The following is a 15,193-nucleotide window of genomic DNA, read 5'->3' on the forward strand; positions in this document are numbered from 1 at the left end:
AAGGCAAAATATATACATACATATGTACATATATGATACCCACACTATCATATAGCTATATATTTGGCAATTTGCAGCGGATGGATATATTTACATGCTATCTACATTCGTACTAGATATCATTTTAAAAATGGAATGAAAGCATACTTTTGGGGCTATATCTTTATATATATATGTGGATATGCACAATGTACTGTACTGGAGTTTAATCTTTGAGTATGCGTTTCAGTGAGCAGGCTGCGTCTATAGTATGCCATTCTATACTTTGCCTGTAGGGTCGAAAATGGTGTTGGGTTCTTGGATTGGGTTGCGACTACCCGGAGCCGACAGGAACCTGCCCAGCCTCGTACTCGATTCAGGAAACCGAATCCTCGTGATTTGGAGCAGGTTCGGAAACAGTTTCTGTCTCCTGGGTCTGCAAGACCAGTCTGTTAGAGAGGTGAGCTGATTTGGACTAGCCGATTTAAATACTGTACGCGCTGCTTTTCGGAAATATGTATATCCCTCTTTAGTTTCTAGTCTCCTCAAGGTATCCTTTTAAAATATTCTTACAGAGTCGTGGGATACTTACTTACTTAAATGTATGCACATATTCATATGTTAATAGAGAAATGCGCAAAAGCTCGCCGGAGCGAACAAAGCAGAAGCAGAAGTGAAATAATATAAATATGTGGGTACACACATATGTACATATCTAACTATGTATTTATGCATGCTTTTACCAGAGTAGACACTTTTTAAGTGAACACATTCATGCACACGATCCACCATGTTGATATGAGACACTCCGTGCTATAAATCAATTTCTGCAAATCAGATGGGCTGAAGCGCAATCCCGTTCATGTGCCTTCTTCTTGACTACAGCAGTGTTTATTATTCTGTCTTAAAGAAGTTAACAGATTCCATGGTTTGTGTTTCTGTTTACAATCTACGTGCTTTATTTGGTTTAACTGGCTTCTCTAATCATATTAGTTGAAGGAGTTACATTATATTAATTGATCCCAAGGCTCTCGGCGCTTAGAGAATATATTCTTCTTTGCAAAAGCAGTGAGTTTTGTACTGGGAGGTGGTATTGTGACGCAGCATTGAGGGAGTATTGGAAAGGACGGGCTTGAGACGCGTGTGCCAAGCCCGATCCACTAGAGAAACCGAACCAATCGTTGCATACACCAGTGTGCCAGCGTGTCACTTCTCCAAAGAGATGAGAGATAATGTTCGTACCTCAAGCGCTGTCATCCGTATCCTCTGGGAATGGCGGGTAATACTGTTCAGTTCCCATTAAAGTGTCAGCCACCCACTAAATCCTTATGGAGAGCTCGTTTTGACCGAGGATGGTATATTTGCTTCCATGCTTCCCTGCCGTGTATATGTACATACATATATGTACATGTATTCAAATATGGCCACTTTATTTCATTGATGGTGTTATGTTCTTTTAGTTATGCGTTTTTAGCATGCGCACACAAAATGGTCAAGGTCCGATATCACAGGAGTGTGGATACCAAATTTGGTTGCTCTGGCTCTTATAGGTTCTGAGATCCTTGAACTCATATTTTGCAATTGGCAAAAACCATGAAACCTGTGTGTTAGAGAGAGACAGAGCGAGAAAGAATGAAATTTTTTTCTTGATTCTGGCTATAATAATTATACGATCTGGTTGAGATTTTACATTCTAGAACATATAGTCATCCTCTACGATTCTGCGTAGATTCTGGTTTTATCGTATCTTTAAAAATGTGGATGCCACAGATTTTCGTCCTTTGTGGGGGCGGAAGTGGGCGGGGCGAAGTTTTTAAATATTTTTGTAGCAGTGACATATCACAGAAGTCTGGATCCAAAACATCGTTGCTCTAGCTCTTATAGTCTTTGAGCACTAGGCGCTGAAGGGGACGGACAGACGGACAGACGGACGGACGGACAGACGGACAGACAGACATGGCTCAATCGACTCGGCTATTGATGCTGATCAAGAATATTTATACTTTTTGGGGTCGGAAACGATTCCTTCTGGACGTTACACACATCCACTTTTACCACAAATCTAATATACCCCAATACTCATGTTGAGTATCGGGTATAAAAAGTGTATAAAATAAATAAAAAACAGATATTGCATACCTTGCGGCGAAGGGATGCATATGCATTTGTTCATAGCTCTGTGTGTATACAAATAGCCAGTTAATACCCATATATGTATATTAGCTGTACCTAAACCCGCGTTTGACATAGTGGAGTTCTTATACTTATAGTATGAAAAAAAAGGAAAGAATATTTTTTAACAGTGAAAATCGTAAACACAAGGTATTGCTCAGAAATGTATGTTATAAATGGTTCCCATAGATATTATGTAACCGAAAATATCTATCTATGATCATATGATCTATATAGATAAATTTGAAACAAAGGAAAACGTTTGCCTACTTTTTTGTTTTATATTAAAATAGCGACTAAATGGGTTCTTTCGATATTAATTTATATTTCAGAGATCCTAAAATACTTTCTTATTACCCGCCCGGCCCCTTTTGATGATAATTGCATACATTAACTTTAAATAATTCATAAGTTTTTACATATGAATTCTCTTCATAATACACGAATAGAAAAACGAAAGGAAATATACAACGATAACGAAAAGAAATAGCAACAAAAGGAATGAAAGATCAGAAGCACCAAAGCATAATACGACAAATACCCACACGTATGCATGTACTCTCACGCGCCAGACGAACAAACACACACATGAACAAAGCAACAACTAGTTTTGGTAAAGAAGAGAGAATATTCGACTCGAATCTTTGATATCCATTGGTTTCACAAACGAGTGCACGTATGTAATACCTAGTATACAAGCTAAACAGAATCTCTCTCCATCAAGTGCTTCACATCATCAGTGACATAATTTTAACAAACATTATCTGCCCAGTCCGCCCCTGGTACTGGCAGAAAGAAAAGCCAACCAAAATTCATGCATATACCCTGGTATATGCACACAGGCACAAACATTGAGGCCACACGGACAGAGCGGAAAACTGGCTGTGCGCCATCAGACAGACTGAATACCAGGCGTTCACATACACCACTGCACAAAAAAAAAGAAACAAAAAATTCGTGTAAATGTGTAATATAAGCAACAGCAACAGCGACGTGAGAGTACAGTAAACCGTCGCAGCGCTCGTGTGTGCGTGAAAGAATGCATATGTATGGGAGGGTGGAGAGTGTAATAGCAAACAGCAACGTTTATTTCGTTCATTTTTATTTTGTTGGCTCGTGTGAACGCAAGTGTTGGTGAAATCGTGTGGCAAAAGTCAATTTGAAGCTGGAAAATTTACCTTATAGACCGCAGTGGCCTTATAAAAACATTGTAAAGAAAACGAACCACGCGCTGAAAACATTTAAACAATATATTTGAGAAAGAAAAGTTATTTTCGACCAAAAACATAGCATAGCGAGTGCGGATAACGTCAAAAGAAGAAAGCAAAATGTGAGTTTGAGAGAGCAAGATCAGTTGCTCTCTTCTCTTGCCGCTTTCAATGTGAATAAATACAGTTTGTTATTGTTCGCGCGCGACTTTCACGAAATTGTAATTGTAAAAATGTTATAAAAATATAGTTTGCAAGGCGAGCGACCCATGGCAGTGTGCGTGCATTGAATTCGGGCATAAATATTGAGACATTTTAGTAAATTGTTAAAATGGATGCACAGTTTGAGCACTTGTGTCGTATTTGTGCGGCCAACACTAAGAGCAAAAACAACTCTGTGGTCGAAAGTGTTTTCATATTCAAGACCCAAGGTTTAAAGGATAAAATATCGCGTCATCTATACCTAAACGTAAGTTAAATAAATAATCCTTGAGGTATTGCAATTATGCTCTATGCACAGAATGTTTTTGCAAACCGGACCGCGGTATGGCATTTTTAGTGTGTATCGGCAAAAAAAATACTAAATTTTGTATGCTTCATCCCTGGTAGTGTCTAGCCTCGCGCCCATTTGAAATTGAAGAATTTGAAAATGGTAATACATAGTATAAAAAGAAATTTATGTATGCACGACTATAACCAGATCCGTTACTGCAGAATTTAGAGTCCATTGCAAAGATAGATTTATTTTTATCTCGCGACTTAAGAAGAATCGCATTCCCAAAACGAATCTTAACAAATATGACATTCTCGCAAACAAAACGAGAAAAAAATCGTAAAAGCTTCTAAGTATAACAACGGAAAATGTATTTGTGCAAAACTGCATGTGCTGCATGTAATACGTATATTTATGTGTGTAACGGTCGATCAAATTTGGCAAAAAAAAAAATTGAAAATAGTGGCTGTGGTAGCGAAAAAGCCTCCATGTACAGGTGCACGACAGATTAAACCTGTTGATATGGGATTATAATAATGCCAAATTTGTATTGTTTATACATCCTTCAATCTTTTTAGGTAGCTGAGGAAGATCCACTACCCAAGGTACTCTGCAAATCCTGCTATCGGCAGGTGGAGGCAACATCGTCACTCTCGAATATAGCAAAGCACACACAACTTGTGTTTCGGGACTTTTTGCTAAGCACAGTGGTAAAACTAATCAGTCTTTTTAATTAAGAAACCATTAAGCTTAGATATCATTAAATCTTTCAGCCAAAAAATGATCGCGAAGCAACGGCAGCACGGCTTGACATGCCAATGGAGCAGGCAGTTAGAAAAAACGTGGAAAAGCATTCGGTGCCTGATGAATTCCGTCCGATTTTTCTGACCCGTGGACCAGAGACCACCATCACTGTATCAATGCCCCAGGCGGGCACTCAAGAAGAGGATGACATCGTGGGCGATAGAGTGAAGGAGATCCACCACGAGACGCGAAGGGAGCATGCCCTACCAGTGGCATCTTCCAGCTATAGTAATAGCATGGCTGGCATAAGTACAGGAACAAGCAATAATATACCAAGGCGGCGCAGCAGCGTTTTTGTTAATACGCGTTACGGTTCGGCACCGATGTCGATAGCACAGCGGTCGATGCAGTGTCCTCCATCCTTAGCGCCCCTGCATTCCGATGTGAGAGCTTTGAAAACATCGAAAAGCATCCCGGAAAAGAAACATTCGCCGGCAGGCGTGATTAACTTTATTCAAACGCATGGACGCGTTACGGGTAACGCACCTACTTTCAGTAGTAGTAGCACCAAAAAGGATTCCGGACAAAACTCCAACCGAACGGATACCAGCAATCCTCAAACTTCCGTGCAGGCTTCACCCTCTCCCAGTAGTGTCGGCATTCCTAATCTTCCCAATAGCGTGCTGCAGCAAAAACGGAGAAATCTCAAAAATGCATTGAACAATATAAAAGCCATACACAGTGGACAGGTATCATTGCTGAAATCGGCTCAAAGTCGACAACCAGTTGCCAATCTTAGACCCTTGGTCACCACTACAGTAGTGCCACACCGATCCCTGTATGGATGTGAGCCATGCGTCGAAGAAGCACTGCCAGAGCACATTATTATAGCGGCACCCAAGAAAAAAAAGGATGATGTCCACCACATGGCCCAAAAGGGGCCATCAAAACTTAAAAAGATAGTTTCAAGCCCAACCAAATCTGCCCCTGTCACACTCGACTTAACGTTAGCACCGACCGGTCCACAAAGTTCTGGCCCATCGCCATCGATGTCTAATGTAAATAGCCTTACGGATGCCATTTCATTGGGAAGTGTTATTCGGGATCCAGACTTGTTAAGGCTTATTCTAAAAGCACTCAAATGGCCAGTCTCAGACGGAAATTGTGAAGAGCAAATGACTCGTTTAAAGAGCTCAAAGTTTGCCGGTATTATGTCTGACAACAATCTCTTGCAAGACACTGATCTCACGCAGTTGCTCGGCCCGTATTTGTCTCCTATGCTGGCGGTAGTGCAAAACCACGAAAATCAGTCGTCTACATCCCTTTTCGCATCGAACTCGTTGACATCACCGGCGTCAAACGAGGTTATAAACATAGCTGACTTATCAAGCGCGATTCCATATAAATTACCTCCGGAAACGTCAGTTCAATTAGTGCCATCTAGTCCCACCGATCAGGAACCACCACAATTACGGCTCATAAAGACAGTCCCCTCCGTAAAGCGCCCACAACGAAAGATGCGCGCCCGCGAATTTGTTTCTGGAAAGTCGCACACTGTGACTGCAGCCGCCACATCGAATGCGGAACGTGTTACCAACGAGCTATTAAACATCAACTCTATGCTAATGTCACAATTCAGATCTAATCCAGCCGATGCGCTTAACGAAGCGCTTATTTCAATGCTTAAGGAACAACAGGAATCAAAAGACCAACAAAAAAGCCACCGTCGTCGTAGTGCATCCAGCAGTAATCTAAATTTGGAAGATATTGTGCTAGTCGAACCGCAACCGGCCCTAGAGGGCGTTCAAACTGTTTCTGACATCAGCGAGGTAGACGACTTAAGCCCGCAACCCCAAGAACCTTTGATAACACGCCCAATTGTAAAGAGGCGCAAGACCGTCACTCCGTTATCCGACTTGCCTGAAATCATAGTGCCTAATGAGGAAGAACCCCTGACTCTCATAAAAGGGAATGAAACCAGTGCTGCAACAGAGCCTACTATTTCTAAGAATACAGAAGAGGATACAAATAAAGATGGGAAATCGCCAAGTCCTCAAGAGCCATTAGAATTGTCACAAGCACCCACTAGTACCGTCCCTGAAGCCAAAAACAACGACGATATTACACCCAACACTCAGGAACAACCTGAGGCAACAACTGATGCCGCTGCAGGTATTTTCAATGATACCGAAGGTGTCGGCAAAACAGGAATTCGCAAATCAGATGTCAAGTCTGCTCTTGGTCAAAAATTGTTAGAGGCCATTGGTCTACCCCAGAATAGCGATTTGCCACCGGAGAGTTCACGAGATACTGTCCGAAGCGCACTAAAACGGTCTTTGAAAAAGGCCCAGGAGCAACAGCAACAATTGAAGCGAGTCAAGCAGGAAGAGCCAGTGAAACAATTGGCAGACTCAACCACCAAGCCGAGTGCTTCCGAATCAGCTGAGGAGCATAAAAAGGCCATAGCGGAACGAGAGCTTGCGCTACTGAAACGCAGGTCTAAAGTATCTGAAGAAAGAAAACCATCACTGAAAGAGTGAGTGCCCTAGTTATATTATAAACATACAAATAATTTGTTTTTTTCTTTTTAGTGAAAAATCTGAACGTACAGATGTTAGCTCTTCCTCGTCGCGGAATCGTAGAAATCGCAAATCCAAGACGGACGTATTAGTGGAAGACTCAGCGGATGAAGAAAAGAAACCCGAGCGATGGGATGAGGATGATGACTTGCCGTTGAAAACGGAAGGGGAGAAAGCCTTAGAAAGGAGCGGCAGCAGTAGCAGCAGTCGCCCCGCACGCACCAGCAAGACTATGTCCAAGTATTATAAGGGACCTAGCGGTGACAAAACATTATCGTCCCTGAAATCACAACACTCAATGGGTACACGGTCGACACGGCAACGTTGAGATGTTTGAAATACACGACTCGCTTACCTTTCACGTATCAAATACGACAATATATTTTTGGACAAATATTGTATATATTTAAGACGCATTTTCATGCAAAAATGTCGATGTGTTTAATGTAAACGCGAATACATTAACTATGTTATAGTAAATAGCAGTTACATTTGCAGCTGAAGCTGATTAGCCGTAATGGTGCGAAAATAGTTCAACTATTTAAAAATTTCAAGGAATATGTACACTGAGTTGGACCAGTATGTAAAATGACACTGCTCTTTATGCTTAAAGATCATATTTGATACTTCCTAATGATTTGGTCCGTATTAAGTACTTTTAGTAATTTTGCAACATCTTATCTTTTATCCCAATAAGGGTTTTTTGTACATACATATACATATATATATGTAAATATTCTAACATAGAAAAAGCTTAACGTAAACTACTATTATGCGATTCATTTCTTAGAACAAGAAAATTGATGAGAGTGCTGGATAGCCGCTTTTGTCAAATTGTTTCTTTTCACTTACAATCATTGAACAATACCATCTATAAAACAGAAGATCAAACCTCCATTCATAATCAGCTCTTAATAGTATGCATATGTATGTAAGTCATCAGCTATTGCGAAGTCTACTCTTAAGTTGCTTAGTTTTACCTCTAAATAACCATTCAGATTTTGTTTAATAACATAATAACCCCAACAATCACTATTTTCGCGAAATAAATATTAAACATTTATTTGTATTATGCGATAATTATGTATTATAAAATTTAAAATTTAAACAAGTAATATGGATTTGTTGACAACTATATAATTTGAAACGAAACGAATCGAATCGAGCTTTTTTTACAAAAAAAATAAAGATTCTATATACTATACTCGTACACACGGGCACAGGTTGTCTTGTCTGAGTCAGTTTATGACAACAAGCAAAGCAAAACATCAGTTGAATATGTCTCGCGTTGTGCGGCGGTTGTTCCAACAGAGCGGTGCTAGCAGGTGAATGGTGCTCTTCAGCAAAGGAATATGAACGACCCGCACTGGCAGTGTGACGCTGCCAATATTTTAAAAATACATTTTTTGTTTCAAAAGAAAACATGTATGTATATGTATGTACACTATGTACATAACCATAGGCAAGATTTAAACACCGTTATCGTAAAATTTATTTTATCCAGATCTCATTAACTGATAATGGCTGTGATTAATTAGCTACATATACATTCTCTGTTTACATTTGTTTGATAGTGTCGTCTTATAATTAATGATGAATTGCTGCTATGGAAAGCGAAAGCGTGGAGCGAACTATAGCAGCGATGAAGAACATCGCCTGCACTTTGAACAAGTACATGATGTAAGTACTGAGTACAATCCTTGGATTGTACATTATCATTTAAGCCAGAGGAGAATCAAAGTAAGGGTAAAATCCCTGGGTTAAGAAATGCCTTTCAATGCTGATACAACTGATTGCGGCACAGTTATCGAAACTAACAATATACAACGCTCGCGCCGAATTTTGCTTGTATGTGTTCCGTTATGAGATATGTCGCACCACACTTATAAACCTCGCACCTTATCACAACGAAAAAGCTTGACTATTTCATTGCCCATGTAAACTTTTAGCATAAAGGTGGCGGCACTGGCATAGAAGACTAGAGAACTGTGCGCACAGAAATAATATCAACAGGCACCAACACATGAGCACTTAAGCACATATGTATGTACATATGTATACTATACGTACATCACACAAACGAGCCCCATCTCGTTTGCCAAGTCTGCGCTGAATACCAGACAGTGAGAGAGAAAAAAGAGAGTGTAAGCTTCCTCAAATCGCATCTGCATCACGAGAAACGCGTAAATTTGCTAACCCGTTTTTGTTAGTATGACGGCAATAATACTACTAGTCTGCCGCTCCGTTCGCGAACTACTCGATCTGTCGGATGCATTTTGGCAAAACGCCTTTAACATTGACCGCAGTTTAACCTACTACCATACCAAGCGTCGACTAGAATTGTTTCGATTTCATTGCCGGGAGTTCTGGTTGCGTCAGTACATAAAAAACGCGGAAAGCATGCATCGTAGGAGAGACGTGGATTTTGCTGCCATTGAGGCCGGCGCAGACTGTAACCAAATTATTGAAAACTTCGACGATACAGCGCAGGAACTGCATTTAAGATTTCAGGAAGAGGAGCGTCAGCACCTTTGCCAGATGGATTATTTGTCTGACATCGAAATTGTTGATGGCAGGGAGTTCAATGTACGTAATCAGTAAACATATGTATGACAGCCTAGCGTTATATTCTTCTATATGTGTCTTTAAAAATGTATGTGTGTATGCATGAGTACGAGCTCGATAAGCTTTCTATATTTCGGTTTTGTTACATGTTTTGGAATACCAGTATCTAGTACACTTATACATATTCATTTAATTCACTCTTTTTGCGTCTTTACTGTGACATTTAGCGTGCTTTAAAGAGTCTTCTCTCTTTCGCATTTGTTGGGGTGCATTGGAAAGCTTTGCACAGCTGTCTCAAACAGTCGTGGCATAAAAAGTGTTGTAGTCTCATTGTTGTTTTCTCCGTTCAAAGACCTGGCACATTCGCCATCAATATAATGTTATTTACAAAAATATGCACAAATATGTGTATTTATTTGTACAATATCTCATATTGAAGCTCGTTCAGAAGCTCATACTTAAAAACATTCTCAAGTACTCATATCTGTACAGTAGAAGTACGCAGCACTTTTATTGTACAAAAGCTTTTTTGCGCTGTCGCACTGGTGTTGTTTTGAGTTTCTTAAAGCGAGTCATTCGCGAAGCGTGAGACAACCGAATAAATATAAACAATTGCTGTAGCAGCAGTGAAAAATGTTGTAAATCCAAATAATCTAATAGTGGTTGTTTCAATAAAACAAAGCGGTCAATAATAGATTCACCGGGTGTTCTCTAGGGCGTAACTTCCTAATACTTATGTAGCTTGGCTGACGCCTAAAAATCTCTCAAATATCCGAAGGCAATGGGGAACCAAAATATATTGTAGTGCCCAAGTTCATACTGTGTATATACTACATACATATGTACCTATAATATATAATTATATGTACTGTGATCGTAAATAAAAGGACAGCTTTTGAATCATCATTCAGCTACGTGAAAGCAGATATTAGTTGAATTAAAGATTATTGATTACACACTTAGGGGCCTTCTATTAAATATACATATATAGCTGTAAATGTTGTTTGTTTTTTACCTATTGATAGAATATGTTTTTACCGAATGTACCAGAGAATGCATACATATGTTGAAGCGTAAAGTGTATAGTTATTCAAGTTTTTGTGTAGCCTCCGTTTTAACTAAGGATATAAAATGTGTCTTGGGGATTTATGTAGAAAACTGCTCTGCTGTGGTGACCAGACCAAACAGGGCGGTTTGAATGAGGTAAGCAGTAAGTGAAGAATATGTATACATAAATGTATGTGGATCTTCGTTATGTTATTGAAAATGCGCTATGCATTCAGAATAAACAACAATGAAAAAAATAGGAAGAACTGGAAAAAAATTAAAATATGTGGCCTACGTGTATAATTAATATCCAAACCCAAGTGTAGTGCTGACATATATATGTACATAAGTACATATACCTACGTATACATACCTATACAAGGCCTACGTTTAGTAGGCCTTCCCATTGTTTGCACTTCAAACGAACTGCTTGAATTTTGAATGATGTTATCCTTCCTTAACATTTACCCTGAACTAACGAAGCCGCTACGCAGTATTGTAAAGGAATGTTCATAAATCTAAAGACTATTAAATCAAATTCACATTTTAGGCCTCATTTTACGAATATTCCGATGCACTGCCAAAGTACAGCAACGAACAAATTGGAAAACTAAGTGAAGGAGTTAGCTTCACCATTACTGGCAAAATAGCAATTAACTGTGAGAGGTAGGTCTGAAATCCAATTCAATCCAATTTGATCAATTTCCATCTGATTACAACATTCGAACCAATCCCACAGATTCTCCATAAACTTGGTGCACAACAATGAGACGCGGGATGTGGCACTTCACATTAATCCACGATTGCCCCAAAATTATATCGTCCGAAACACCAAAGTGGCCGATATATGGGGCAGCGAGGAAGTTTCTTCAGCACTGCCTTTTTTACTGCGCAGAGGCGATAATTTCGCCATTCAAGTGCTCATTACAGACGCTTGCTATATGATATCGGTGAACGGTAACCACTTTGCTGAGTATGCTCATCGAATTCCATATAGCGCAGTTAAAATTCTGGAGGTAAAAGGCGATGTCGAAGATGTGGAAATGCAGCGAATCATAGTGGAAAACTATCCTCAACGATTGCCCAAATCACAGGCTAAGAACATTGCTCTCCACATAGAGGACGGACTTGATGAAATTGATGCCAACATTGAGGAGGCTATCAATATACCTCATGAATGGTGCCTTATCAGTGCGCCAGTTACACATTCAGACAGCCCAAAGAGTACACACAGCACAAACGATCCAGGTCTTACATTGCCATATTATGGCGCCCTGCCAACGCAGTCATTAGTTGAGGGTCGATGCTTGAAGATTGAAGGACGCGTGCGTCTTCTTCCACATTCATTCTACATAAACTTGCAGCAGGGCCGGGACATATGGCCACATCCTGTAATAGCATTCCATTTAAACCCCCGATTCTCGAAGGCAAGCAGCGGTGCCATCGGAAAAGCAGTCGTGTGTCGCAATGCCTGGTTCAATGGTAGCTGGGCGGAAGAGGAACGTTCAGAGTTAGATACAAATTTCCGTCCCGGTCGAACTTTCAGTTTAGCCATTGTATGTGCTAAGGAATCATTTGAAGTCTATGTCAACCGGCAGTTCATAACAGAATTTAAATACAAAGTAAGCCCCGAGATTGTTGACACAGTGTACATACAAGGAGATCTGAAGTTATGGAACGTCACTCTGGAGCACAATCCGATGGTTAAAGGGAAGAATGTGCGTATCTATCACAATCCCATGTACTATGACGAATACTAGCTATGGAGAGCTGCATCTTGAACCACTACGAGCATGAATTTTGTTTATTCATTTCTTTTGTCGAAGTTGTTGAGCGACAATAATAAATTGCTAAGCTTGTTTTCTATGAGTAAAAAAATTGTGTAATTAAATAGATATTATAAAAAAGAAATTTTAATAATATTTAAATTTACACTACATACAATATACAGGCCGATTTTACAGGCAGATTTCCAACCTACCTACGACGCCAGCGGGAGCGACAATGGATTCAGACGGCCCAAAATGCAGGCCTAAAAGTAAGCTGAGGAAGATCAACTAAAGATCATTTGCGAGAGCTTCAGTGTCAGTGCGCCGAAGTGCATATGAAGAGTTGCTAATCAGTTCGCCAATAAAGGCTTTCATTCACGTAAAGGCGGATAACTTACTCAGAAACTCTCTTTCCACAGCTTCTCAAGCAGCTTCCAGCCCTTCTGTTGGGTGGACAGCTGGCAATCGTTGGTGGGTACATGTACAGGCCTAATACCAGTCTCTGGAGGAAACGAGCAGCAACACAATACTTGAGATACCCTTTATGCTTTATATTCTGTCAGGAAGATGGCACCGCCACCGCTGGTCAAGGCAATTTCGAAGGGAAACGGCCCCAAACTAAATCACTTCCTTGATGTTGCGATATATTTGATTTGATGCCGGTTCAATCACAAAATTCGACTCGTTGATTTCGCCGTGGAATAACTGATGTTCAAGGATGCGTACCACAGTCAATACCTTCGTGTCAAAGGTATCGATCATATCCTCACACAATACTCTTTGCTCCTGATCCTTGATGGCGAACAGAAATTCGCTAAGGCTGAGTACATTCTGTAGTATCCATGTTGTTTCATAGGCTTCGTGGGTCAAATCCTTCATAGCTCGGTTCAATAGCGCCAATTTATCACCGCTGTGGATCAGCAGAGAATTAAATAATGAATAAAATAAAACACAAATTGTTTTTAATGATTATATTTCGATTTGATTGGAAGATTCCCAATCCAATGTACATGACATGACTAAACTAATCGGACGTTTCCTCGAGTAATTCCCCAATTTCGAGTTCTAGTTCTAGAGTTCTAATATAGTTCTAATATAATATTCTAAATTTATTAAAAATTTATTCATTTTTCAAAATTAAATGTTTTCATGTTTAAAAAAAAAATTTTATACGAATTAAACCAGAATGGAAATGCCCAAATGAGATATTTGCGATATTTTTTAATATCAATATCTTATCATCACTTTCAAGAAACTCCCTCTTACACCGATGAGGGCGCCACTTCATCGTTTAAATATTGCACCGAAACGTGAAACAGCGCCAGGGAACTGCCAGACTGCTGGAAAATATTTTAAAATTGTGGCGCGATATTCGCTTTGAATTTAAACTCCAATTCAAATTATAATTTATTGTATTTAAAAAAGCACATGTTTGACAATGTCTGATAGTGAAATATACCTTGTTGTCAATGAAGCGTCTGAACAAGCTCAGTGGCACTGTATAGACGGAGAACAAGGCTAAAATCAGATGGGAACTTTTATTTCCAAAAAGTGTAAGCTTATAGTTATACCCGATTTTCAAAATGAGTATTGGGGTATATTAGATTTGTGGTAAAAGTGGATGTGTGTAACGTCCAAAAGGAATCGTTTCCGACCCCATAAAGTATATATATTCTTGATCAGCATCAATAGCCGAGTCGATTGAGCCATGTCTGTCTGTCCGTCTGTCCGTCTGTCCGTCCGTTCGTCTGTCCGTCTGTCCGTCCCCTTCAGCGCCTAGTGCTCAAAGACTATAAGAGCGAGAGACCCGATGTTTTGGATCCAGACTTCTGTGATATGTCACTGCTACAAGAATATTTCAAAACTGCCCCGCCCACTTCCGCCCCCACAAAGGGCGAAAATCTGTGGCATCCACAATTTCGACGATACGAGAAAACTAAAAACGCAGAATCGTAGAAGATGACTATATCTTCTAAAGTGCAAAATCTGAACCAGATCGTATAATTATTATAGTCAGAATCAAGAAAACAATTTCATTTTTTCTCGCCCTGTCTCTCTCTAACACACACGTAGCATAGCCGGCTTTGCTTAGAGTAAAACATTAGCGCCTAGATCTCAGAGACTATAAAAGCTAGAGCAACCAAATTTGGTATCCACACTCCTAATATATCGGACCGAGACGAGTTTGTTTCAAAATTTCGCCACACCCCCTTCCGCCCCCGCAAAGGATGAAAATCTGGGGATATTCACAAATCTCAGAGACTATTAAGGCTAGAGTAACCAAATTTGGTATCCGCACTCCTGTTAGATCTCACTATAAAACGTAGATCTCAAAATTTCGCCCCACCCCCTTCCGCCCCCACAAAGGACGAAAATCTGTTGCATCCACAATATTGAGGATACAAGAAAACTAAAAACGCAGAATCATAGATAATGATCATATATATCAGATTGCTGAATCTGGATCAGATCAGATCATTTTTTTAGCCAAAAGGAACAAATCAATTTGCACTGGCTACGCAGCACCCGACGTCACTCACGCTCAGACTGATTTTCTGTCTCTCTCGCACGCACTCCTTGTCGTGTCGATTAATATTAGCGGCGTCTGCCGGAGGAGAGCCATACTGACTTAGTATC

General features: G+C 40.0%; 2 protein-coding genes across 6 annotated transcripts; both read left to right on the forward strand.

Moving 5' to 3' along the window:
- Positions 1-3,242: 3,242 nt before the first annotated feature.
- LOC108162499 lies at positions 3,243-8,255 on the forward strand. 2 transcript variants are annotated; one of them, XM_033392837.1, is made up of 5 exons: positions 3,243-3,481; positions 3,610-3,828; positions 4,431-4,562; positions 4,626-7,132; positions 7,188-8,255. In XM_033392837.1, exons 2-5 carry the CDS (start codon positions 3,691-3,693, stop codon positions 7,501-7,503), a joined length of 3,093 nt encoding a protein of 1,030 aa, XP_033248728.1. In that variant the 5' UTR covers positions 3,243-3,481; positions 3,610-3,690; the 3' UTR covers positions 7,504-8,255. The 2 variants fall into 2 exon arrangements, with proteins under 2 accessions (XP_033248728.1, XP_017152753.1); XM_017297264.2 differs by having other exon boundaries at positions 3,243-3,828.
- Positions 8,256-8,458: 203 nt separating this feature from the next.
- LOC108162500 (galectin-9) lies at positions 8,459-12,665 on the forward strand. 4 transcript variants are annotated; one of them, XM_017297266.2, is made up of 4 exons: positions 8,459-8,600; positions 8,750-8,855; positions 11,338-11,453; positions 11,527-12,665. In XM_017297266.2, the coding sequence occupies exons 2-4, from the start codon at positions 8,766-8,768 to the stop codon at positions 12,545-12,547; spliced, it is 1,227 nt and encodes a 408-aa protein (XP_017152755.1). In that variant the 5' UTR covers positions 8,459-8,600; positions 8,750-8,765; the 3' UTR covers positions 12,548-12,665. The 4 variants fall into 4 exon arrangements, with proteins under 4 accessions (XP_017152755.1, XP_017152754.1, XP_017152757.1 ...); XM_017297265.2 differs by lacking the exons at positions 8,459-8,600; positions 8,750-8,855 and adding an exon at positions 9,182-9,761; XM_017297268.2 differs by lacking the exons at positions 8,459-8,600; positions 8,750-8,855 and adding an exon at positions 10,266-10,943.
- Positions 12,666-15,193: the final 2,528 nt, after the last annotated feature.

This window comes from Drosophila miranda, chromosome 4 (genome assembly GCF_003369915.1).
Source record: "Drosophila miranda strain MSH22 chromosome 4, D.miranda_PacBio2.1, whole genome shotgun sequence".
In the NCBI taxonomy this organism is placed as follows: Eukaryota; Metazoa; Arthropoda; class Insecta; order Diptera; family Drosophilidae; genus Drosophila; species Drosophila miranda.